The sequence below is a fragment of the Leucopleurus acutus genome (genome assembly GCF_964270905.1).
Source record: "Leucopleurus acutus genome assembly, chromosome: 6".
NCBI lineage: Eukaryota > Metazoa > Chordata > Mammalia > Artiodactyla > Delphinidae > Leucopleurus > Leucopleurus acutus.
Window position 1 is genome coordinate 75632567 of NC_139149.1, and position 27069 is coordinate 75659635.

The 27069-nt window shown below is 42.3% G+C and overlaps 1 protein-coding gene across 3 annotated transcripts in view; it reads right to left on the minus strand.

Moving 5' to 3' along the window:
* The window catches only part of STAT1 (signal transducer and activator of transcription 1), a 42551-nt gene extending 16013 nt beyond the window's left edge, over nucleotides 1-26538 (minus strand). Inside the window, exons 1-14 of one of the 3 annotated variants that reach the window (XM_082841856.1) lie at nucleotides 26394-26538; nucleotides 25944-26087; nucleotides 23183-23311; nucleotides 22076-22220; nucleotides 15007-15105; nucleotides 11764-11853; nucleotides 10718-10796; nucleotides 9540-9631; nucleotides 9199-9350; nucleotides 6756-6914; nucleotides 4676-4768; nucleotides 3259-3318; nucleotides 721-750; nucleotides 524-617 (exon numbers count right to left, since the gene is read on the minus strand). In XM_082841856.1, the coding sequence (XP_082697982.1) occupies nucleotides 524-617; nucleotides 721-750; nucleotides 3259-3318; nucleotides 4676-4768; nucleotides 6756-6914; nucleotides 9199-9350; nucleotides 9540-9631; nucleotides 10718-10796; nucleotides 11764-11853; nucleotides 15007-15105; nucleotides 22076-22220; nucleotides 23183-23310 (1221 nt within the window). In that variant the 5' untranslated portion in view covers nucleotide 23311; nucleotides 25944-26087; nucleotides 26394-26538. The other 2 variants (XM_082841854.1, XM_082841855.1) reach the window with 2 other exon arrangements.
* Between the last annotated feature and the right edge of the window lie 531 nt (nucleotides 26539-27069).

The following is a 27069-nucleotide window of genomic DNA, read 5'->3' on the forward strand; positions in this document are numbered from 1 at the left end:
TTTCCACTGCCCGGTGCCCGGGCCCTACTCCTCTGGAGACAAAGTGCTCGAGACAGTGGTTGTGGGCAAGACCCCAGGAGGGAGGTGGCGAAGAAGGGGCCAAAGAGAGACTCCTGGGGCCTGCCACGCTTGGAGGGGGAGAAGGAACGGTCAGGATATGGGGCAATAATGACCTCTGGGAAAATTCCAAGAATCTAGAATGGGTAATCACTGAGGTCCTGGAGGAATCATGTACAGATAGCTTATGTGCACACTGGTTTATGGAATATTTGACTGAGACCACTACCCCCCAAAGAAGGTATCTCTGAGAGGAAGACTGGCAGGAAACAGAGTGGACAGTCCTGGGATAAGGAGGGGGGATCAAGATTCCCCAAGTGCTGCTGAAGCCACCGGCCATGAATTCTAGGAAGCCTTCTGCTAGGGGGTGCCCTGCCCATCACACAGGGCACCAAGTGCCACTCAATCACAAATCAAGTCCTAATAAACCAGACACAACAGAAAAGGGGTAAACTGATCTCCCTACCAGGTGTCGGAATTCTGCCGCCAGACTTCCATTGGTGGACTCCTCCATGTTCATCACCTTCGTGTGAGTGCCCAAAATGTTGAACTTTCGAAACCTAGACAATACAGGGTACAAATACTTAAAAGGCTGGGAACTGTTAAACCAACACATAAACAAACAAAGCGATCGTAAAATATAGCGCAAAGTACTTCACGTACCCTTTTACTGTATTTCTCTCATTCACATCTCTGCAAAAAAAAAAAAAAATATATATATATATATGATCACATATGTGTATTTAAAACTTGAGATAAGTTTTAACAAAAATATAAAAGTATAAGATCAATAACAAATAATGGGGCTGTTCAGCCCTTTCATTCACTCACACAGTCCCTCAATCAACCCGCACCAGCAATGCCAAGTTTTGCTGAGTGACCTCGGGCAAATAAACTGTCTGGGCCTCACCTTTCTCCACTGTACGTCATGCTATTAGCACCAACCGTACAGGACACTGGGAGAAGGAAACTTGTTACCGGGTAAAGAGAGCACAGAGCACACCCTCAGTAAACGTAAGCCTGAGTTATGGCTATTTGTTGAGCAGTTACTCAGTCGGTGCCTTTCCGAGGCACCGAGCTAAGCACTGGGGACTGAGCAGAGAGCGTTGCTCTGTGGCTACACAACTCAGAGGAACTTCCAAGGTGACAGCTCGATCCTTATTTTTGTTCTCTGTTATTTTTAACGCTTTCAGAGAAGTACTTGAATGGTCAATTATTTGGGAAAACTACCAAGTTTAAGTTTTAAATCTGAGGTTAAAATCTTGAGAGACCTGTATCTTATATAAATGTAGCGATAACGCCGTCATGTTCTGGACAAATAATGTATCTGTCAGGCGTAGGCGAAGGTTAGAGATCATTAGCGCACTCATAGTTAAATGAGTTAGCTTCCTTTCCTGTCTCAACTAGAAGTTCAATGCTTTTGTGAATGAGAATCACCGTCAGTTGTAACAGTGACCAATTTTCCCATCTGGAAAAAAAAAAAAAAGAACTTACACTTCATAACCACGGAATATTTCTAATGACCAAGAAGCCAGCCTTGGCATATGACAATTAGCTAACTCGACACTTCACCTGGACTTCATCACTTCCCCCCAGCGTCTTTTTCCTGCCCCAGGACTCCAGCCAGGACCCCACGTGACATGTGTCATCATATCACCCTAGCCTCCTCTGGTCTGTAGCACGTTCTCACACGTTCCTTGTCTTTGGGGTTTTTGACAGTTTTGAGTATCAGTGCTCAGGTGTTTTAGGAATGTCCTTCAACTTGAGTTTCTCCAGTGTGGCATCTCAGTTTTTTAAATTGTGGTAAAATATACATAACAGAAAATTTATTATTTTAAGTATTTTAAGCATGCAGTTCAGTAGCATTAAATATACCCACATTTTGTGCAAAAAAAGAAAATTCACAATAAAAGGAATAGTGTGATACAAAGCTACCTTGTCAAAGCTAAGAAGAAAACTCAGAACTGGAACAGACAGAAAAGACAAAAGAGCAAGAAAAAACTGAAAGAGAGACTGAGTTAAGCAGAGTGTGGTAAACTGTAGTGGCCACAAAACCTCTGCAGCTTTTCTTTTCAAGAGGCAGAATGTATTTCCCTGTCCCTTGAATCTCAGGGGACTTTGACTTGCTTTTCCCCACACAATGGACGGGAGTGGTGTCGTACAAGTTCCAAGCCTAGCCTAACAGGCCCAGCACGCTGCTGCTCTGATCCACTTGGAACACCGCTGCCATATGAGAAAGCCCAGGCTGACCTCTTTGAGGGCCCAACAGAGAAGGGCCCAGTTATCCCAGCAGAGACAGACACATACAAGGCCATGCTAGACCGCCCAGCAACAACCAAGCCAGCCCAGACCAGAAGGACCACACACAGCCCACAGCATAAGAGAAATTAATAAGTTTTAGAGTTTAAGCCACTAAATTTTGGGGTTTTTATGCAGCAAAAGCTAACTGATACACAGAGAAACCAAAGATGATGGGAGAAAAGCAAAGGCACAGACTATGCTACAAAGAAGGCTATAGTTACAGGAATGGAAAGAGACAAAAAGCCAGAGGAAAATGACTTGGATTATCATAAATGGTTTTGAAACTTGGTAAACCAGAATGTTACACACACCAACAAAAGCATTAAATATATCAAGGGGGGATGGCAGGGGCTAAGCCATCTTGTTCCTTAATGTAAGTGCTTAGGTCACTCATAGTTCAGGTCCAGCGACTAAGGACAAAACAGGATGGGTCTGCTCCATTTAGACCCCATGAGAGATGCTGCCCATTCCTGGGTTCTTACTGCCCAGAAGAGACAAGTGTGAGGCCAGCAGGCTCCACACCGGCCCCCCAAAATGCTGTCAGCTTCACTCCGGAAACAAGTCCACACTGGCTGCAGAATCATGGTGGCCTGGAGTTTGATCAAGGGCCCTTCCTCTAGGGCTGGCCTAGGAGGAGGGGTGATAGCTGCTTGGAGACTTGATCATTACAAGCTCATATGCATAAAATACACTCATTCTTTTGTTCACTTATAGTCTAAAAAGGCACAAGCACGTTGATACCAGCTCTAGGGGATGCTCCCAACATCCAGAACAGGAGCTATCAATTTAAATGTGCTGGGATCACTTACAAACAGCCCCAGTGCAAAAGTCTATGTTTAGTTAACAAAACCAGCAATTTCAACAGTACGTGTATCTTAGATAATATTAAAGATATCTTACTTATCAAATAAGACTTTGACTTTCAAGTTATAATTCAGCTCTTGCAATTTCACCAACAATCTGAAAAGAAAAAAGTCATAATTACGTTTAAAAATTATCTGTTACCATTTATTTATCATGCCAATTCCCTATTGATGAACATTTCAATAACCCCCACCCACCTCATGCAGTTTTTGGTTATTACAAACAATGGAACTGACATCCGTGTATGTCTACTTGAATGTTTTTAAAGTGTATTTGCCCTTTACTAAAACTTGTATCTAATGCTTATTCTGCTGGGAGAAAATAAAAACTATCACCCAAAATCAGGAAAGTGAAGCTTACATCTATAATCACCCCAGGGCAGTGTGGAAAGATGGAAGGAGCTGTGGGCTGACACACAGGTGTGCTCTGCTCTGACGAGCTGGAGAGCTGGGGAAGAAGCCCCTCACTGGTTGGCTCCCTTTAGTGAAGCAGATGATGGGATTAGATTTCTCCTCCTGCCAGCTGTGAGTTCTGGGACCTCACGGGTGCTAAAGCGTGGTGCTGTTCACTGGCAGCCAACAGGCAAGCACCTGTGGACCTAACTCAGCAGCACCCTGGAAAAAAGGACGAGGGCCAACTCTGACGGCAAGTGCAGCTCTTCTGAGTCCAGCTGCTCACCAGCGGAGGAAGAGCTAAATGAATTCAGCCGTGCAACGGAAGAAAGTAAAGCTGTAAAAGCTGTACGTTCTAACATGGAAACACTTCCATAACTTATTATGAAGGAGAAAAACAGGCTGCCAAAAAACAGACAGCAGAACCCTCGTTTCTAAAAATGAAACACTGTATGTCACATATATTTGTGTGTCTATGCATGAAAAAAATATGTATAAGTACAATGTATTTATTTATATATTTATGTAGACATGGGCAAAATTCTGGGAGGACTGACACCAGGCTGTTTACCATGGTGGTCTACAGATATTTAGATCACATACAACTTTGAGAAATCTGAGGAAAGCTATGAACACACTCAGCAGAAAAATGTACCTGTAATAAGTCCACATTCACACACACTGCATACATTTTGGGGGGAATGTAAAGCTCAGGTTATGAGTTTATGCTCAAGAGGGGATGAGGCTGCTGGGAACTTCTACTCTCTACTATATGCAGTTCTGCAATTTTGAATTCCTATTTACAGTAAACATTCATTACATCTATAACTGGAAAAAAATCAGGTGTGTGTGTGTGTGTGTGTGTGTGTGTATACACACATATCTCTTCTATTTCTAGTCTGAATAGAAAAGACAAGACTCTTAGATATTCTAAATAAGAATTCATATTAAAATGCCTACTGCAAAATTACTTCCTCTAAAGCACCATATATAACAGTGTTGTGAAAGGAAGCTGGGGTGCAAACTTTGTGATAGGAGGTGCGGGGTCTTTTCTTTATTACCTCAACTTCACAGTGAACTGTACTCCAGTCTTCAGGACCAATGGCCTCTGAGGATGAGTTGGCATGCAGGGCTGTCTTTCCACCACAAATGAGCTGTAAATTCCCAGCAAAGGGTAAATTAGCATTTCCATTAATGCTGAGGCAGTAAAAGGTTATTTTCCCTAAAGAGGAGAGGGGGTTAGAGGGCACAAGCCAAAAAAAAGTTTGAAAGATTCTAACAAATTGGATGAATAAAGTGAGGTTTTCTAGTCAGTAAAGAAATCCCCAAATCTATTGCACTCAACAAAATCATAGTAACTGCAGTGAACTGTGATACTCTTCAACAATGAAAATTCTGAATGGGATTCTGTTCATTTACAAATTTAAGAATCAAATTTGCTAATTAGACTTAGTGTGGTGATCATTTCACAATATATACAAATACCAAATCATTATGTTGTACATCTGAAACTAATACAAGGTTATATGTCAATAACATCTCAATTTAAAAATAAAAATAGGGAAGCCCCTGGTGGTCCAGTGGTTAGGACTCCGTGCTTCCACTGCAGGGGGCATGGGTTCAATCCCTGGTCAGGGAGCTAAGATTCCACAGGCCTCGTGGCGTGGCCAAAAATAAAAAAATAAAAACAAGATAAAAATAAATTTTACTACAGTTGAAAGTGAACCATGTACCATATTGCTTACCACCATAATTTGAGACTGACATTTTAACATCCTTTGGAAAATTGATTTTAAAATTGTTTAGTAATATTTATTATCTAATAAACATTTCCAAACATTAAATTTAATTTAAAAAAAAAATGAAATTTGCATTCTAAAACCCAAGTAAATGTCCTCGATTATTTCAAAATCCAACATCTAGGCATTCCTGTTTGGACATTAGCCACAGGGAACCAAAGACATTTTTATTACATTAGCATTTAAAAAATTGCAATATGGGGCTTCCCTGGTGGCACAGTGGTTGAGAGTCCGCCTGCCGATGCAGGGGACACGGGTTCGTGCCCCAGTCCAGGAAGATCCCACATGCCGTGGAGCGGCTGGGCCCGTGAGCCATGGCCGCTGAGCCTGCGCGTCCAGAGCCTGTGCTCCGCAACGGGAGAGGCCACAACAGTGAGAGGCCCGCGTACCGCAAAAAAAAAAAAATTTGCAATATGAATTCTACTTAGTGCCATTTGTTTACCTGCTAAGCATATCTGAAACACCTACCCATGGGCAAAGTACTATGTAAGGCCCTGGTGGGGGAAGAAGATGACAAAGGCACATCTCTGTCTACTAGGACCTTTCAATTTACAACAAAGAAAACAGAAATACACAGACAATGATATAATAAAATCCAGAACGGGAGAAAAATAAAGAATGAACTATGCAGATCCGGAAGGGAGACAACATCTGCCCGGGAACTCTGGGAAGATTTCATGATGAGATATAAGGTGAAACGTTCAGGATGCAGTTTCGAAATGAGGTACAAGAGAAGAAAGCTCTGAGGCAGAGAAAATACTGTTGGGAGAGGAACGGAGAAGCAAATATCCACGGTAGGCACAAAGTCAAGTCTGCCTGGAAATGGGGCATGTATAGAAGCTAATTCTGGAGTGGCTAGTGAGGGCCAGGCTGTGCAGGTGCGGCTTGAGTGACCGGATGCGGGGCTCCCCTGAGATCAGCAGGTGGCAAAAAACCTGATTGAACTGTGCTCTGGGAGAGCACAGGGTCACAGGGACAGGGAGGAAGGGGCTTGGGAGGGACCATTTGGGAGGCTACCACGCAACAGTTCAATAGAGAGGATTTGAGAGCTTGAAATGTGATGAGACCATGGAATAGGAAAGAGAGGACAAATATCATCAGGTTGACTAGACAGGTCTCGTCACAGACTGGCCACGGGGAAGGAGACTGGTAACCCGTCTAAACGGTCACAAGAATGACAGGCCAACGACATAAGCAAGGAATTCGGGAAGACCTGATTCGGGGAAGCCATAAAAAATTTTACATAACCTATTAAACCCTTCTAAATTATCTGAATTACCAGAAAAATTTTCCTCTGGGTAAAATAATTGCAAAAAGTGCAAAAACATCTCCCTCAAGTTACCTCTGAATGAGCTGCTGGAAGAGGCTGAAGGTGCGGTCCCATAACGCTTGTTTGTTTTTTGTGATAGGGTCATGTTCATAGGTGTATTTCTGTTCCAACTCCTCAAGCTTTTTAAGCTGCTGACGAACCTGCTGCAGACTCTCCGCCACTATGGTGAACCTGGGAAGGTACAAGCCACAGGGGTCTCCATCAGAAAGCAGCCTGGATTAAACAGAATCACGGAAACCAACAAGTACTTTTTACAGACAACACACGACGTTATCTGCCCAGCTCTGAAGTGCAGGGAGAAACAGAACAAACCTGATTTGTGTGAAAAAACTAATATGCATGAACGATTACAGCCCAGATTAAAAAACTGCATCCCACTGAGATGGCCCTAAGGAGAGATGGGTAGGGGTGGAGGCTGCTAGGGAATCTGTGACTTCAACTGAGCTGTGAGATAACTGGGACCTAAAGGGACAGGGCAAAGGTGCAGGGGGGACAGAGGCAGGGGACACAACAAGGCAGATGCTGTAGGCAGTGACGTGTGGAGTAGTGAGGGGCCCCTGCAGATCAGGGCAGTGACACTGTGCAGAGGAGCAAGAGAGCAGCCTGGACGCTGAGGAAGCAAGGCCAAGAGGGGATGCAGGCCGGGTTAGGAGGAGACGAGGGAACAGAGGTGACTGTGTCACTGAACTGAAAGGAGAAGGCAATGTGCGCAACCTAGACACTCAAAATATATGCATAAACTAAGGAGAAAACCTAGTGACTGCTTTCAGGTTCCTCCGTCCTGACAGGAAACCACCAAAGGCGATGCAGCCTCCGAGCCGCGTCAGGCTGTGGAAGTTCATTTTACTGGCCTGGAGGAATGACAGAAGAACCTCTATTCCCCAGTGAAAAACATCTCCTTCACTCGGTGTTTCCATTCCTTGAATCCAGTTCGAAGCACCAGGAGCACAGCCCATGGCCATGAAATGAGAGGCAGGGTAACGGTGGGTGGGTGAGTTCCAGAGGGATTCTAACCCGGTGATTCCCAACCTTGTTCAGGCCACGACACACAGGAAAATGCCAACAATCCTTGTACCACACAGCTGGGGGTACTGAGGGGTATTCACATCTCTGCAGGAGGCTCCTTGTGGCCTAAGGTGACCATGGGGGCCCCAGACAGCGGGGGGCCTCGCTGGGCACCTGGGGGGCTCGGAGGTCAGCATCTCACAAGGCTCACGGGGACACACTGGGCTGGGGAGCTCCATTCCTATCCACAAAAAACTGGGATATGGAATGGCAACTCACAGAATAAAAATAAATGGCTGACTATTGTGAATTTTTAAAAACAGCAATCCAGAAAGTAATCTCATGAGGTCTCTGGTCCTTGGGCCCTTCAGAACTGTTCCAGGCCACCCCCCGCTCCTACCCACTGATTCTACTGCTTCCATCCCCTCTGCTCAGTTCTGTCAGCCCTCCCCTGGACTACGCTAATAAACTCAGAGCACACCAACTGGCCTTTCTGTCTCTATTCTATCCTCAGGCTTCAGCCAGAGTGACCTAAATAAAAAATCAGAGAAATGAACCTCCACTTAAATAAAAGGCTTGCCCGGCTCACCAGTATCCACTGGGTAAAATCCCGGAGTTCCCAGCACAGTATGGGAACCTCCGTGACCAGGCTCCAGCCTCTTGCCAGCTCCACTTTCTTCCTTCCCTCTCTGGCACCCGACTCTCTAGCCATCCAACATGAGAACTGCGGGCCCCAGCTCATGCCAGCCTCCCCTCCCCTCTGCCCCATCCACACTCTTCTCCTTCCTGGTCTACATGAAGTTTTCCTATTCACTCTCGAATCCGTGCAAGACCACTTTGTCTCATTAATCTTTCCTGGTGACTCCTTCCTTCATCCTCCATGAACTCTGGATGGTCTCCGTTGGAGCCCTGGCAACCTTTCACTGAACAGTTATTACCACGCCCATCTCCCGCCTCCACACTGAGAGCTCCTTACTGGCAACGACCAAGAATCATTCACCTTGTGTCCCAGGTCCTAGCCCAGTGCCTGGCATACAGCATTTCATAAGTATTTACTAGACGGATGACTGAAATGTATGGCCCACAAACTATTATTTCACGTAAGCCTGTAAAATGCCCTTTTGTTTTTAAAACCTTGGGACTCAAGTTGTTAACTGTGTTGTGTGATGACCATGTCACTGGTGTGTTGGCACAAATGACATGTCCCACGGTACACATACAGCAGGGAGAGGAGTCCTCCAAACCATGCAGGATGTGGCTGAACGTGGCCACAGGTGTGATTAACACTGTGCTTTTCAAGTGTTTCCAGGCCAAGAAGCAGTTGGACTACATCAAACTCTAAACCAAAGGTTTGACAGAGTCCATTCAACTAACACAGCTGGAACGTGCACTTTACGAGTTTATATGGTTAGCCAGTCAGCTGCCAATGTTCTGCTTCGGAGAATCTTACCAGTTCTGCAGCTGATCAAGGCAAGCATTGGGGGGTCCCCCGATACAGGCACTCTGCTGTCTCCGCTTCCATTCCACAAGTTCATCATTAATCAGGGCTTTCTGGGTAAGTTCGGTGGCATTCAACAACTCTATTATTTTGTGAACTACTTCCTAAAGGGAGAGAAAGAGACAAAGCAAAATAAACTCATCTTTAATCACTGAATTTTATTCTTTCATCTCAACTGGGTTGCTCTAAGTGAAATGGTTATAAAAATAATTTTGCCTCTATTCCAAACTTCAAGTCCATTATTTACAGTCTGTGACAAAAGCGACACATTATTCTGGAAAGTGAATCACTACCTTTCTCTTATTGTCAAGCATTAAATACATCTTCTGGAGTAACATCTGTTCCTGTTTCTGATCATTCTTTGCCACACCATTGGTTTCATGTTCTGTGAATTGGGAGAGACAGCAGATAAATATAAATATAAAAGAAGACAAAACCAACTGAAGCCAAGATTTACATCCATTTAGGAAAAATACGATCCAAACGCTATCTAGCGATACGTCAAAGCTTGGTTTTTCTTCAATCATTGTTGAACAAAACGGTAAAAATGGCCTAAGTACAAAAACCGGATACACTGAAACAAAGTCCTTGTTTACAGTGACTCACATAAACGGGAAACAGTACTGTCTGGTTCTTAAGGCACTGTCAGAATATTACCTAAATGAATATAAGTGACAAAATTCACAACCTCAGTTAAAAAATAATTGATACAAAGCATCTCTGTGGCTTTAAAGAGAAGCAGACAATTAGGAAATTGTGACTGAGGTTTCTTTCTCTCATACTTTTATTCAAATTCTTACTAATAATCTCTCCATTCTACCATGGTATCCTCCAAATGATTGCTAGGGTTCCAGCAGCACCCTGCTTGTTCTACACAATGCACACTTCTGGATTATTTTCAGTGGACGTCCTGTCATCATTAAAAACGAGCAACAACAAAATCCGAGCGAAACTGCTTTAAAACATGTGAAAAATGCTGAACTTCCCCTGTGGAGTATACACATGGAGCTGGAATATTTGGAGGAACTTCAGTTATTAGGGCAGGGGAACTCCACACACATATCCGTCTATGTCCATCAGTGGGCTAGGCACCGTAAGTAGAGTGAATAGCACGTAACCAGTATGTATTAACTGGGGGCGATTTTGCCCCCCAGGGATCACTTGGCAATGTTTTGGTTGTCACCACCCTGGACCACCACTGGGGATAGTTCTACTGCCACCTGGTGGGCAGAAGCCAGGGATGCTGCTAAACATCCTACAATGCACAGGACAACCCCCCAAACAGTTATCGGCCCCAAAATGTCAATAGTACTGAGGCTGAAAAACCCTGGCCTGGGTCACCAAGAAGACAAGACTAGCAATTCAGAGTCTTAAAATGTTTGGTAAATATGAAGGAGTATCTGCCTTTGTTATCTAGTGTAGGTAGAAAAAATTACAGGCAATGGACACTGCTTTAAATGTTAACTCTTACCTCTGTTCTGCAAGGTTTTACATTTAAAGTCATATTCATCCTGTAAATCTTCTAGGGTCTTGATTTCATGCTCTATACACTACAAGTAAAAACAGAAACAAGTTTTCCACCATACTTAGGACAAAGACTTTAGGAGACAGATTACTGGTACTATAGGACCCAGAAAACCATGGATGCAATCCTACTCCCTCAAAGATGGATTAGACTTGCAAAATTCTAATCACACGTATGAAATAATTTATATCTCCTTAGCTAGTATATAATAACCTTTTTATGAAAGAAAATATATAGCTATTTCTGGACTGGGCCACTTGATGTCTACTTTAATGAAGTAGACCTGGAGTCTGGCAACATGCCGTCTGAAGCACAAAGTCAAGGCCGCGCTGGTGTGACCCAGAGGCCCACAGGAGAGCCGGCCCCTCAGCAGAAAGGCCGTTTCCACAGATACGGGCCCAGGGCAAGGCTGGACTCCTCACCCTTTCCCCCAAACAGCACCCACAGTGGAAGGGAGTGAACACATACCACCAAGGGCACCACCTCCAGAAATGTCTGGGAAGTTTTATCTTAAAGTTATTGTGGATATTTTATTCTAATCAGAAATACATCAGAATTTCCTTGTTCGAGATGTTTTTGTTCCCCTTCCAAGTCTTAGAATAAAACAGGTGCTTGAGGAAGACCATGTTTATCCTAGGACTCTATGTAACCCCAGACACACCCCCATTTGAAAGGTACAGACATAAAGGGCTATTTAGAGCAGCAACAACTAGTTTACTGGGTGATAGGGCAAAGTCAACAGTTACTGCACAATCTTGCAAGGAAGGAAAAGATAAGCTCAATGTTTGCAAGTTGTAACAGGGGCCAAAAATGTCTATCTGCTCATTGGTTTCACCAATTTGTTTACTTAGGGTTTCGAACTTGAGCGAAACTTTTCTTCTCAACTACTTAAAAGCCTGAAATCAGTCACAATGCTTACACTAGAGCAATTGAAACCTTTTTTCCTCTACAAAAAGTTACACAGAAGATGTATACATTTACTAAATACTCACCATAACTTTGTCCTTCACATTTCTGACTCTGCTGTCAAGCTCCTGCTGTTTGTCTAACATTACAGTGGTCTGAATATTCCCTGCCTGAGCCTGTAATGGAAGGTACACAGTTAACAGCCATTAGTTCCTCTGTCCTATTTACCTGCTGGTTATGCTCCAAAGTCAAGTCTACCCCGTGCCCCGCCTAACTCCCGGACCTTCCAAAACCTCCTGCAGGCCTCCCACATGAGCGTGCACAAGAAAAGCTCAGTTCCCAAGGCCCCGGAAAATACTGGCGAACTGTTAACAAGCCTACAGAAAGACCAGGCTCAGTTCATGCCTAAAATAAATAGTATTTCTGGAATTTTCCATTAGTTCATACAGTTGCATGGGACCACACAGGAAGTTATTTTAGTTTCTCAAATTCCGTAGACAACATTATTCTTATTAGCCCTGTACTCATTTGTCTCAAAGCCATGCAATTCACAGTGTGGTCCCCAGACAAGCAGCATCTTACCACCCGGGAGCTTGTTGGAAATGCAGAATTTCAGGTCCTAATCTGATTACTGAATCAGAAACCCCATTTTGACAAGATTCCAGATAATGCAGAGTTATATCAAAATTGAACAGTACAGAGAAAGACAAATATCATATGATATCGCTTGTATGTAGAATCTAAAACAATGATGCAAATGAGCTTATTTACAAAACAGAAATAGACTCACAGACATAGAAAGCAAATTTATGGTTACCAGAGGGGAAAGGTCGGGGGAGGGGTAAATTAGGAGTATGGGATTAACATATATAACTATATTTAAAACAGATAACAAACAAGTACCTAAATGTATAACACAGGGAATTATACTCAATACCTTGTAATAACCTATAATGGAGAAGAATCTAAAAAAGTATGTGTATGTGTGTGTGTGTGTGTGTGTGTGTACATAACTGAATCACTTTGCTGTACACTTGAACACTTGAAACTAACACATTGTAAATCAACTATATTTAAATAAAAATTAATTTTTAAAAAACATTAAAAAATTGAACAGTACTGCCATTAAGGACTTCAATGAATATCTGCTCCTATAAAATAATAATGAATACCATCCCAGATGCAGTGGGTACAGTTAGTCTTCATCCTTGACAGCCAGAAAACAATTTGTTATTTTTATCGGGATCACATTAAAATTATGAATTAACTGAGGGAAAGCCGATATATTTATGATGTCGTTTTTAATTCTTATGCTTCTAATGGCTTCCTCTTGTCAACTGCAATACCACTAATACAATGCTAAGCAGCAGTGGAAACAGTGGACATCCTTGCCGTGGTTCTGACTTACTGATGTTTTGTCCGTGAAGTAAGATACTGCTTTAGAAGCAGGAGATGTATATTTTAATAGGTTAAGGAGGTATCCATCAACTCCTAGTTTATTGAATTTTTAAAAATCAGGGATGAGTGTTCGATTTTGTCATCCTTTTCAGCATCTTTTCGATACCCCCAGACATCCAGGACCTTCCCTCAAATCCCAGGAAGGTCTTCTTTCTCTTGCTCGCAGCTGGGCAGTCCACTAACCTCGTTCCAGGGGTTCACCGATAAGTCAGGTGTCCTCTGAGAGGCTTAAAGTGAACCTCTCCCCAGGAACTTCACATTTTTAAAAGGAGGTCAAAAGCTGACATGCCTTTGAGACCAAAGCACCCGCAGGAGATGGGGCTGATATGGGAGAGCAGAAATCACCTCCTGTGCCTCCCAGTGCTGACTCTGGGCCAAATGAGGAGAGAAATGCTTAGGTAGCAAGGTGGACAGTTCACTCTTCTGCCCATCTCTGCTCTTGACTGTCCTCCCAAGCCTATCTGAGATACAGGAGCAGCCCCTTGCATAATGCTGGTAAGATGAAAATCCCACAGGATAGTCAAAATTTCCTGCTGAAAGTCTCCCAGGGGCATGCCATACTGAAGAAGGCACACCCCTCTCAGAGGAGACAATGCAGCCGGCTTTTCCTCCTGACAGACACTTTGCTCACTAGGCTGGGTCCAGGATGAACTAGCCAGTCTGAGTTTAGAACAAATAATATGTATCTTTAAGTGCTCAGTGCAGCAAGGTGCTTTCAGCGTGACAGGGAGACAGGAACTAAATGCCCAGGGAAGCAGCAGATTCACAAGGACTGGGGCAAATGCTCAGAAAGTGCACGAAAAATGGCATTCAGTGCCACTACTTAAATTCTCTCTCCACCTCCCACCTTCCAATCTCACAGCACACTTTGTTAGCTATTCGTTAGAGAAATGCACATAGGACGCATTCCACTGAGTACTCTGGCCTTTTCCCTGTCATACTGGAATGGTCTCAGCCAGAGTAACTCATACCGTAGCGGTTTCACAACCGTCTGCCTGCTGGGTAGCTCCCACCACCCCATCAATGAAAGGCATGAATCAATGCCATGGCAACTTCAAAAAACTGCTGAACCCTAATCACCAGGACGGTCTGTATTAGGATTAGTAAAGTCATGATAAAAAAGCCTTGGTACTAGTATAACTCTGACTCATTCACTGTTTGGTTGTCTCAGATATCTAATAGGTATCTCGGTCCTATTGAAAACAAAGCTGCTGATTTTCCCATCAACCCATTCTTCTCCAAAACCTATTGTGCCCTGCAAAAGCCCTACTCCTGTCCCTTCCCTGTCTTCCCCAGCTCAGTAAACAGTATCTCTAAGAAACGCAAGTCACAAATCAGACTCACCCTCTACTCTTGGCTCTTTCTCACTCTCACATCTGATCCTTCAGTATAAGCCCCACTGGTACCACATCCAGAACATAACGGAATCTGTCCACTTCTTCCCACCTCCACTGACTACACCTCTACCTCAGGCACTTCCCCTCCGCTCCTTCAGTCTGCTGCAAGAGCCCACTGTCTTCTGCTTCCTTTCCTGCCCCAGCACCCCAGAGGTGTCCCTGACCCTGATCTAAAGAAACAACCTGACACTCCACTACTGTCCACACAGTATCCTGCTTTACTATCTTCATAGCAACAATCACTATCTGAAAAGATTTTGTTTTTGTGTTTGTCTCCCTCCCTCACTAGGATGACTTCCATTAGATTGGGGTCCTTTCAAAATCTCTACATCTGTTTTCCCCCACTTCTTGGGGCTAAAAAATCAGAGGGCTAGTCACCATTGCCCTGAAACAGGGCCTCAGTAGTACTTGTTGGATGAATGAATGCGTTTTTATTTCTTTATTATCCTTTGTGTTCAATTAGGAAAAAAGTACCTGATTGAATCTCTGGGCATTTTCCAAGATCTTTCTTTCCTCCTTCAGACAGTTACAGATGATCATAGACATCTGTATTGGGTCTTCCTGAAAACTATCCTAGAAAATGGGTTGTTAGAATAAAAATAAATTAAATTTCAGAATGTTTAAACCATTGTGTATTATACATTGAAATGAGTTTGTTCATATCCATTAAGAAACCTCACCCTAGTCAGCTCTGCCCACCACCAGTCCCTCCCATCAGGAAACTTACACAAGCCTCTTAGATAGCCTCATCCACCAGAGGGCAGACAGCAGAAGCAAGAAGAACTACAATTCTGCAGCCTGTGGAACAAAAACCACATTCACAGAAAGACAGACAAGATGAAAAGGCAGAGAGCTATGTACCAGATGAAGGAACAAGATAAAACCCCAGAAAAACAACTAAATGAAGTGGAGATAGGCAACCTTCCAGAAAAAGAATTCAGAATAATGATAGTGAAGATGATCCAGGACCTCAGAAAAAGAATGGAGGCAAAGATTGAGAAGATGCAAGAAATGTTTACCAAAGATCTAGAAGAATTAAAGAACAAACAAACAGAAAGGAACAATACAATAACTGAAATGAAAACTACACCAGAAGGAATCAATAGCAGAATAACTGAGGCAGAAGAACGCATAAGTGACCTGGAAGACAGAACGGTGGAATTCACTGCTGCAGAACAGAATAAAGAAAAAAGAATGAAAAGAAATGAAGACAGCCTAAGAGACCTCTGGGACAACATTAAATGCAACAATATTTGCATTATAGGGGTCCCAGAAGGAGAAGAGAGAGAGAAAGGACCAGAGAAAACATTTGAAGAGATTATAGCCAAAAACTTCCCTAACATGGGAAAGGAAATAGCCATCCAAGTCCAGGAAGCACAGAGAGTCCCATACAGGACAAACCCAAGGAGAAACATGCTGAGACACATAGTAATCAAGTTGGCAAAAATTAAAGACAAAGAAAAATTATTGAAAGCAGCAAGGGAAAAACAACAAATAACATACAAGGGAACTCCGATAAGGTTAACAGCTGATTTCTCAGCAGAAACTCTACAAGCCAGAAGGGAGTGGCATGATATACGTAAAGTGATGAAAGGGAAGAACCTACAACCAAGATTACTCTACCCAGCAGGGATCTCATTCAGATTCGATGGAGAAATCAAAAGCTTTACAGAGAAACAAAAGCTAAGAGAATTCAGCACCACCAAACCAGCTCTACAACAAATGCTAAAGGAACTTCTCTAAGTGGGATACAACAGAAGAAAAGGACCTACCAAAACAAACTCAAAACAATTCATAAAATGGTCATAGGAACATACATATCGATAATTACCTTAAATGTGAATGGATTAAATGCTCCAACCAAAAGACACAGGCTCGCTGGATGGATACAAAAACAAGACCCATATATATGCTGTCTACAAGAGACCCACTTCAGACCTAAGGACACATACAGACTGAAAGTGAGGGGATGGAAAAAGATATTCCATGCAAATGGAAATCAAAAGAAAGCTGGAGTAGCAATACTCATATCAGATAAAATAGACATTAAAATAAAGAATGTTACAAGAGACAAGGAAGGACACTACAAAATGATCAAAGGATCAATCCAAGAAGAAGATATAACAATTATAAATATATATGCACCCAACATAGGAGCACCTCAATACATAAGGCAACTGCTAACAGCTATAAAAGAGGAAATCAACAGTAACACAATAATAGTGGGGGATTTTAACATGTCACTTACACCAATGGACAGATCATCCAAAATGAAAATAAATAAGGAAACAGAAACTTTAAATAACACAACACACCAGATAGATTTAATTGATATTTATAGGACATTCCATCCCAAAACCGCAGATTACAGTTTGTTCTCAAGTGTGCATGGAACATTCTCCAGGATAGATTACATCTTGGGTCACAAATCAAGCCTCACTAAATTTAAGAAAACTGAAATCATATCAAGCATCTTTTCTGACCACAACGTTATGAGATTAGAAATGAATTACAGTGAAAAAAATGTAAAAAATACAAACACATGGAGGCTAAACAGTATGTTACTATATAACCAAGAGATCACTGAAGAAATCTAAGAGGAAATCAAAAAATACTTAGAGACAAATGACAATGAAAACATGACAATCCAAAACCTATGGGATGCAGCAAAAGCAGTTCTAAGAGGTAAGTTTATAGCTATACAAGCCTACCTCAGGAACAACAAACATCTCAAATAAACAATCTAACCTTACACCTAAAGGAACTAGAGAAAGAAGAAAAAACAAAACCCAAAGTTAGCAGAAGGAAAGAAATCATTAAGATCAGAGCAAAAATAAATGAAATAGAAACAAAGAAAACAATAGCAAAGATCAATAAAACTAAAAGCTGGTTCTTTGAGAAGATAAACAAAACTGATAAACCATTAGCCAGACTCATCAAGAAACAGAGGGAGAGGACTCAAATCAATAAAATTAGAAATGAAAAATGAGAACTTACAACAGACACCTCAGAAATACAAACCATCCTAAGAGACTACTACAAGCAACTCTATGCCAGTAAAATGGATAACCTGCAAGAAATGGACAAATTCTTAGAAAGGTATAACCTTCCAAGACTGAACCAAGAAGAAATAGAAAATATGAACAGACCAATCACAAGTAATGAAGTTGAAACTGTGATTAAAGATCTTCCAACAAACAAAAGTCCAGGACCAGATGGCTTCACAGATGAATTCCATCAAACATTTAGACAAGAGCTAAACCCATCCTTCTCAAACTCTTCCAAAAAACTGCAGAGGAAGGAACACTCCCAAACTCATTCTATGAGGCCACCATCACCCTGATACCAAAACCAGACAAAGATACTACAAAAAGAAAATTACAGACCAATATCACTGATGAATACAGATGCAAAAATCCTCAACAAAATACTAGCAAACAGAATCCAACAGCACAGTAAAAGGATCATACACCATGATCAAGTGGGATTTATCCCAGGGATGTAAGGATTTTTAAATATATGCAAATCAATCAGTGTGATACACCATATTAACAAACTGAAGAATAAAAAACATATGATCATCTCAATAGATGCAGAAAAAGCTTTTGACAAAATTCAACACCGATTTATGATAAAAAACTCTCCAGGGCTTCCCTGGTGGCGCAGTGGTTGAGAGTCCGCCTGCCGATGCAGGGGACACGGGTTCGTGCCCCAGTCCGGGAAGATCCCACATGCCATGGAGCGGCTGGGCCCGTGAGACATGGCCGCTGAGCCTGCACATCCGGGGCATGTGCTCCGCAACGGGAGAGGCCACAGCAGTGAGAGGCCCACGTACTGCAAAAAAACAAAAAACAAAAAAAAAAACTCTCCAGAAAGTAGGCATAGAGGGAACCGACCTCAACATAATAAAGGCCATATATGACAAACACACAGCAAACATCATTCTCAATGGTGAAAAACTGAAAGCATTTCCTCTAAGATCAGGAACAAGACAAGGAGGTCCACTCTCACCACTATTATTCAACATAGTTTTGGAAGCCCTAGCCACAGCAATCAGAGAAGAAAAAGAAATAAAAGGAATAGAAATTGGAAAAGAAGAAGTAACATTGTCACTGTTTGCAGATGACATGATACTATACATAAAGAATCGTAAAGATGCCACCAGAAAACTACTAGAGTTAATTCAATTAATTTGGTAAAGTTGCAGGATACAAAATTAATGCACAGAAATCTCTTGCATTCCTATACACTAATGATGAAAAATCTGAAGGAGAAATTAAGGAAACACTCCCATTTACCACTGCAGCAAAATGAATAAAATACCTAGGAATATACCTACCTAAGGAGACAAAAGACCTGTATGCAGAAAACTATAAGATACTGATGAAAGAAATTAAAGATGATACAAACAGATGGAAAGATATTCCATGTTCTTGGATTGGAAGAATATTGTGAAAATGACTCTACTACCCAAAGCAATCTACAGATACAATGCAATCCCTATCAAATTACCAATGGCATATTTTACAGAACTAGAACAAAAAATCTTAAAATTTGTATGGAGACACAAAAGACCCCGAATAGCTAAAGCAGTCTTGAGGGAAAAAAGCGGAGCTGGAGGAATCAGACTCCCTGACTTCAGACTATACTACAAAGCTACAGTAATGAAGATAATATGGTACTGGCACAAAAACAGAAATATAGATCAATAGAACAGGACAGAAAGCCCAGAGATAAACCCACACACCTATGGTCAACTAATCTATGACAAAGGAGGCAAGGATATACAATGGAGAAAAGACAGTCTCTTCAATAAGTGGTGTTGGGAAAACTGGACAGTTACATGTAAAAGAATGAAATTAGAACCCTCCCTAACACAATACACAAAAATAAACTCAAAATGGATTCGAGACCTAAATGTAAGACTGGACACTATAAAACTCTTAGGAAAACATAGGAAGAACACTCTTTGACATAAATCACAGCAAGATCTTTTTTGATTCACCTCCTAGAGTAATGGAAATAAAAACAAAAATAAACAAATGGGACCTAATGAAACTTAAAAGCTATTGCACAGCAAAGGAAACCATAAATAAGACGAAAAGACAACCCTCAGAATGGGAGAAAATACTTGCAAACGAATCAATGGACAAAGGATTAATCTCCAAAATATATAAACAGCTCACGCAGCTCAATATTAAAGAAATAAACAAGCCAATCCAGAAATGGGCAGAAGACCTAAATAGACATTTCTCCAAAGAAGACATACAGATGGCCAAGAAACACATGAAAAGCTGCTCAACATCACTAATTATTAGAGAAATGCAAATCAAAACTACAATGAGGTATTACCTCATACCAGTTAGAATGGGCATCATCAGAAAATCTACAAACAACAGAGGGTGTAGAGAAAAGGGAACCCTCTTGCACTGTTGATGGGAATATAAATTGATACAGTCACTATGGAGAACAGTATGTGGGTTCCTTAAAAAACTAAAAATAGAATTACCATATGATCCAGCAATCCCACTACTGGGCATATACCCAGAGAAAACCATATTACAAAAAGACACATGCACCCCAATGTTCATTGCAGCACTATTTACAATAGCCAGGTCATGGAAGCAACCTAAATGCCCATCGACAGACGAATGGATAAAGAAGATGTGGTACACATATACAATGGAACACTCAGCCAGAAAAAGAAACGAAATTGGGTCATTTGTAGAGACGTGGATGAATCTAGAGACTGTCATACAGAGTGAAGTAAGTCAGAAAGAGAAAAACAAATATCGTATATTAACGCATGCATGTGGAACCCAGAAAAATGGTACAGATGAACCGGTTTGCAGGGCAGAAGTTGAGACACAGATGTAGAGAACAAACGTATGGACACCAAGGGGGGGAAAGCTGCGGGGGGGTGGGGATGGTGGTGTGATGGATGAACTGGGTGATTGGGATTGACATGCTATTTTTGATAAAATCAAAATATTCTTTTTAAGAACTATGACAAAAGCTGCTTTAACTGTCCAATTAAGCGCAGGTACCTAAATTATTTCTTGATTAAAAAAACAAGTGGGGCTTCCCTGGTGGCGCAGTGGTTGAGAGTCCACCTGCCGATGCAGGGGACACGGGTTCGTGCCCCGGTCCGGGAAGATCCCACATGCCGTGGAGTGGCTGGGCCCGTGAGCAATGGCCGCTGAGCCTGTGGGTCTGGAGACTGTGCTCCGCAACGGGAGAGGCCACAACAGTGAGAGGCCCGCGTACAGAAAAAAAAAAAACACAAGTATTTCATAATACTTTAATTTTATTGTTCTTGGGCCCAATTATCTTGTTAGCATCCTGAGATAATGCAAATGATACAAAAATTATCCATGATATTCCTCAATTAATTTATCTGTTGGTCTCTGGTTTGAATTAGACCAAAGATATTCTTCTCAGTTTTTGTTTTCTTGTCAAGGCTAGTTTGCAAAATACCGGCAATCATGCCTCTTTATAACAGGTATTATCAAGCAAAATCTGTAGGAGAGCAAATTTCTGTAAAGTTAATCTGGCTTTCCCACTCACTGGTATTATAAAACCATATACACATTCACAGAGGGGGAAAAAAAGCTTCTAATTACCTAAGTTGAACAGTTTGGTTGTGAGGAATAAAACAAGAAAATGACAGCACTTACCTCCATTAAAACAGAAAAGTTCCATTAATACCGAAATAAAAATGGTAGCCAGGCTTAAGGGATGCTGGGAGTACTTATGAAGAACTCCCAAAACTCTGCAGCATACTCTCTCCTGCGTGCAACTCTCTTTGACTTTTTCTTTCAAGGGAGGGCAACTTCAGCAGAAGCATGGCAAGGTGGAGTCAGCTCCAATTCACCATCTCACTACAGAGCCTTAGAGACGTCAAAACTTTCAACACTTTCTGGACTTACTCTTCATCTGTATACCAAGCACTTAGACTGGACTCACCACTAAAGCTCCTTTGAGCTTTAACATGTTACTACAGCTCACTGCTCTTAAAACACTTTTTCTTCAATTTAAATATCAACGGGGCTTCCCTGGTGGCGCAGTGGTTGAGAGTCCGCCTGCCGATGCAGGGGACACAGGTTCGTGCCCCGGTCCGGGAAGACCCCACATGCCGCGGAGCGGCTGGGCCCATGAGCCATGGCCGCTGAGCCTGCGCGTCCGGAGCCTGTGCTCCGCAACGGGAGAGGCCACAACAGTAAGAGGCCCGCATACCGCAAAAAAAAAAAAAAAAAAAAAAAATCAACAGCTTTTAATAAGACAAGATCATAGCATTGAATTTCTCTCAGAATTACTTACGTCTAAGTGATACCCTTCAGCCTGAATACTCCTTATGTGTTTACAAAATGAATTGATATTTTACTTCTGCTATAAAATATTAGCTACATAACGGTAGTTTATTTATAGTGTCTGTACTTTTCTAAATACCAATGAGTGTGTGCTCAATAGTATTTGCTGAATGAAAAAAATTCTTACATAAACATGGAAACATTTCAACTTAAACGCAAAAACCATGTCATACCTGAAGATTACGCTTGCTTTTCCTTATGTTATGCTGCAACAAAAAATTATTCTCCAAAGAAAAGCGACTGTATTGATCATCCAGCTGCGACAGGAGGTCGTGAAAACGGATGGTAGCAAATGAAACATCATTGGCGGCATGCTCCCTAGGAGATACAAAATTTCGTTTAGATACTACTTTAAAACGACAAAATAAACACTGCTTTCCATGTTGAAATGACTAAAAATAATTTAAAGTGTTTTCTTGGGTTTTATTTCCTTCTTTTGAAACTGCCATTGCTATTAGCAGCAGTTTGTACAATATTTTTATTATATACAATTAGCATGAAAAATTCGGGCTTCCCTGGTGGCGCAGTGGTTGAGAGTCCGCCTGCCAATGCAGGGGATGCGGGTTCGTGCCCCGGTCCGGGAGAATCCCACATGCCGCGGAGCAGCTGGGCCCGTGAGCCATGGCCGCTGAGCCTGCGCGTCCGGAGCCTGTGCTCCGCAACGGGAGAGGCCACAACAGTGAGAGGCCCGCGTACGGCAAAAAAAAAAAAAAAAAAAAAAAAAAATTCTAGCATTCCAAGACTGTGCACCGAACTGTTAATGGCGATTATCTCTGGAGGCAAAAAATCAACAGGGGCCTTCACTTTCTACGTCAAATACTTTCAAAACATTTGAAATATTTGCAATGAGCAAACAATAAATTGTAAAATAGAACATATACCAGTTTTAAGAGATATTTCCTTAATTTTTTTTTTACTTTCTTCATACTTCTAATCAGTGTTCTACCAAAACTTGGCTTTAATTATTACTTTTAACTTACTTCTTTCTATAACCTGGATCCTAACTTGGAAATAATTGGTGTCAGCATTATCTAACTTGTGCAAAGCATTTAGAAGGATGTATAATTAAATCGACAAATACATAAAATTAATGACTAATGCATTTAGCTTTCTAGAGACACATGCCATTTTTCAAGGCAACACTCTTTTCTGAAACAGGTAATCCCAATGGCTACTGATGAGATTCATCTTCCAGTCAACGTAGTTCCAAGCCACTTAATCAACAAGTTATTTTAAAAGTGTAGAAAAACTCCTTCTTCTGTCAAGTGAGTTTTCCTTACCAGTCTTGCTTTTCTAGCCACTGTGCCAGATACTGTCTGATTTCCATGGGAAAACTGTCGTCATAGAGCTGGTGAACCTGCTCCAGGAATTTGGAGTCAAGCTGCTGAAGCTCATACCACTGGGACATCCTACAGGGAAACAGAATACAGATCACAAATGGAAGCCCACAGCGCCAAAGAAAGCCTGTCTAGCATTGTGCTTCTTCTAAATATCTTGCTTAATTAAAAACATAATTTGTCTTTGAAATATACTTTTAAAATGGTGCCTATGTTTCAAAGCCTGTTTTTTAATTGAGTTTTGGGTCAAAGTTTTTTTCTTCTCCAAAAAACACATCTTCAGGTCTTTGCTCAAATGCCAGCATCTCAAAGAAGCCTCTTCTGGCCACCTTATTTAAATTGACACCACCTCTCACCTTGGAAAACACTCTCTCTCCTCCCTGATGTATTCTTCTCTATCGCACTTACCACCATCTGACCTACCACATATTTTTTTAATTTTGATTAGTGTCTGTTTTCCCCGCATGAAGGGAAGGATTTGGGAGTGGGGGGGGGGGGTTGTTCACCGCTGTATCTTCAGAACAGTGCTGGGCATACAGTAGGTGTTCATACGCCTTTAAAATGAATCTGCACTTTTATCAAATAAATCAATGGAAAACACTACTTAGATTTGCTTTAGGACAAATCGTAAGAACTCTCCCTGAAATTGCTCTTATAAATTATAGAACATTTGTAATTTAACCCAAAGAATTTTAAATTGGTGTTTTATATTTTATGATTCACGTGATTAAAATGAATTATTTTTGATATATATCTTCTTTTTTTTTTTTGGCCACACTGCACGGCATCCAGGATCTTAGTTCCCCAACCTGGGATCAAAACCGTGAACCCTGCAGTGGAATCGAAGAGTCCTAGCTACTGGACCGCCAGGGAATTCCCAGGTTATATATCTTTTAAAAGAGATATATTTTCCTCTTTGCCTACTGCAAACAATAAGTCTGCACAAAAATTCTTAAACCTAAGTAATAATTTTTAAAGACTGAAACAACATTGTTAAATGTAATCTGAAAGGATAAAATAATACTATTTGTTTGGATAACAGCAAGTCAACTTTTACATAGCAGTTCTGAAGATTAAAAATTAAAATACCTGATTTAAGTCCGAACATCCATTAGGAAAATGAAAAGCCTCTCTTCACCATAGCGTAAATTAGGATTTACATCAGCGCACAGCTGACAACGTTCAGAGTAGATATATGTGAATCTTGTCCTACCAGCCCTGAGGAAGAGGTCTGGATTTTCAAGCAGAGCGTGGAAAAGCGTATGCATGCTTGTTGGCAAGCATATCTGTGCAGGCATGAAGTCATGTCTACTCCACAAATCTCCTTCCAAAGGAAGGTAAGGATGTGGTGAGGCTACAAAGCTAGTCACCATCACAAATACCAGTACGAATGGACCCAAGTCCACACCTTTACTACACTTGCTGTAGCAATTTGATTTTTCACTTTGAATTTATTTCACCTGAGTGGAAGACTAAATCTTTGGCGCTCTCCCTCCCTACTAGGTGTCTAATAAGGATATGCCTAAAGCAAATATGCTGGCCAGAGTGTCAACCAGCGGGGACTGCAACACCTCTTTTTAGGTGAGTGACCTCAAGTGACTCACTTCCCTCTCAACAGGGTGACTGTTTAAGACTGAACGACCTAATACAGATACAGCACCTGGCACAAAGCAGGCGATCAATAAATCCATGCCAACAAATCCAGAATCCATTCCCTCTTCTCACAAAACTTGTTACCAGCACAGGGAGTGGCAAGACCAACCCCCAGTCACCTGACTTCTTCCTCTCCAGTCCCAAGACCTCCAACCACCTTGCCTCTAACACTCTTTCCCAATCTGGCCTTCTGCTGCACATGGGTTTTGAGCACATCATTCTCTAGTTCAAAATTGCTACAGTTTGCCCATTACCAGGCTGATTTCCACTCTGACCCTATTTTCATCCATTAACAAAGCAACCCAGTCACCAAATTACCTACTTTTTTTTCTGCACTGCTCCAGCTGTCACTCACCCTTGAAAACAGCTTTTCCACATTCTGCCTCTCTAAATTCTACCAGCATTCAAAGGTAGGTACGAATAGCCCTTCTTCCATAAGCTCTCTGAGACTCACCCAGAAACAATTAAGCTTTCATTAACGTGCGCCTCATTGCATTTTGTATCTCTATTAGAGCATCAGTCCCTGTCTTCCTTAAAAAGCTCTATGATGTCTCCCCTGCAGCATGTAAGCTTCAGAGTTGCTGGGACTGTCTTTTCTTTAAACATCGTCTGCACTGTGGACAGTGTCCTGCACATATTATGTACTCAATAGTAGTCTGTTGAATTGAAATCTAGTAGATTTCAGATTAAATTAGAAAGTAAACGGCAAACCATATTATGGTCCAACAAGTTTGAGTCCTGCGTTAAACTGCAAACTGGATTGTGCTGGAGGCTCAAGTCTTATTTCTATCCCATAAAAACAAACTATCCAGCTTATACAAACAACATTTAAAGCGTAATCACACACCTGTTTTTCTTCCCCCAAACTCTTTGGTACTAGTCAGAATTTGTTTTAAAGACTAATTATATTATTTAGGGGTCTGCAGGAACTAATTATCACTTTTACATTCCAGGAGCACATTAAGCTCTTTTATCCTTAAATACAGACATATAATTAAGTTCCAAAGTCACATATTCATTCGTTTCCGTGAACATTTTACTAACCTGTCACCTTGTGCCCCAGCGAAGGGCTGGGGATTCAACACAAGCAGCAGCTACACACAGCACGTCAGATGCCAAGACTGCTGGGTTTGCATGCACAGGGTGCGAGCGTATAACGGCTCTCTGGGGGTGGCACACGGCAAATGAAAACTTTCTGCGGAGAGAAGAAAACATGACTCTGGTGAGAGAAAAATGAGGGTAAATGCAGTATTTTCGGCGGGGGAGGGGCGCAGGATTCTATTTCACAAGACATTTTTCTTTTTTACTACCAGAGCACAACTGGCTGGGGCAACCATGCCATCACCGAAAACACCACCTGGGATACGCGTTCTTTCCCGGATAACGGATATACCTGTCAGCACTTTAAAGCCCGCCCTCGCCGGGTATCCGGCAACTGGGGCCCGACGACTGCGGTCCAGGAACGTCCCACCCCGGCACCCGGAACCTCACGCCCACTCACTCTGCGCTCCGGATGCGGCAGAGGTGGGCGAGGGCGCGGCCGTGCTGCCTCTCCCGGGCGCGCCGGGTCTCCTCTGCTCTTTCTGGGGTCTGACCGGCGTCGACCCGGGTGCGACTATGTCTCTCAACAAACTCAGCGCAGCAAAGCGAAAGTACCACCGAGAGAAATGGTAGTGCCAGACGCCCCGCCTCCTTCCACTCCCGCCAATCACCGGGTTGCTGCCGCTCTCGGCCAATCGGACGCGGCTGTTCCGAGCTCGCGCCGCCTCCCCCCCAGGGCTACTGCTCTGCCAGCCCGCTGGGTCTTTCCTTAGAATTTGGGGAGGGCCTCCAACGGGAAGAGGTGAAGCTCAGCTCTGTGTTGCAAGTTGCGGGTTATGTTTACACATGTTTTAGAGAACAACTAAAAGGAAGTTATGTGTTTGCAGAGGCCCAAACTTGGAGATCCTTATATCAGCCCCAAACCTGAGAATTCGAGGCAGAGGACACAGGTGGAGACGTTGTCATTCTAGATGCTCGGCTTAGCAGCTGACCTCCATGTTGCTAAACCCAGGGGACGCTTTTCTGTCCTCACCTTACTTGACCACTCAGAAACCTGCGCAGTTGACACCACCCTTTAACACTTCTTCCTGGGCCATGATGCCGACACACTTTGCTTGCTTCTTCCTACCTCCCTG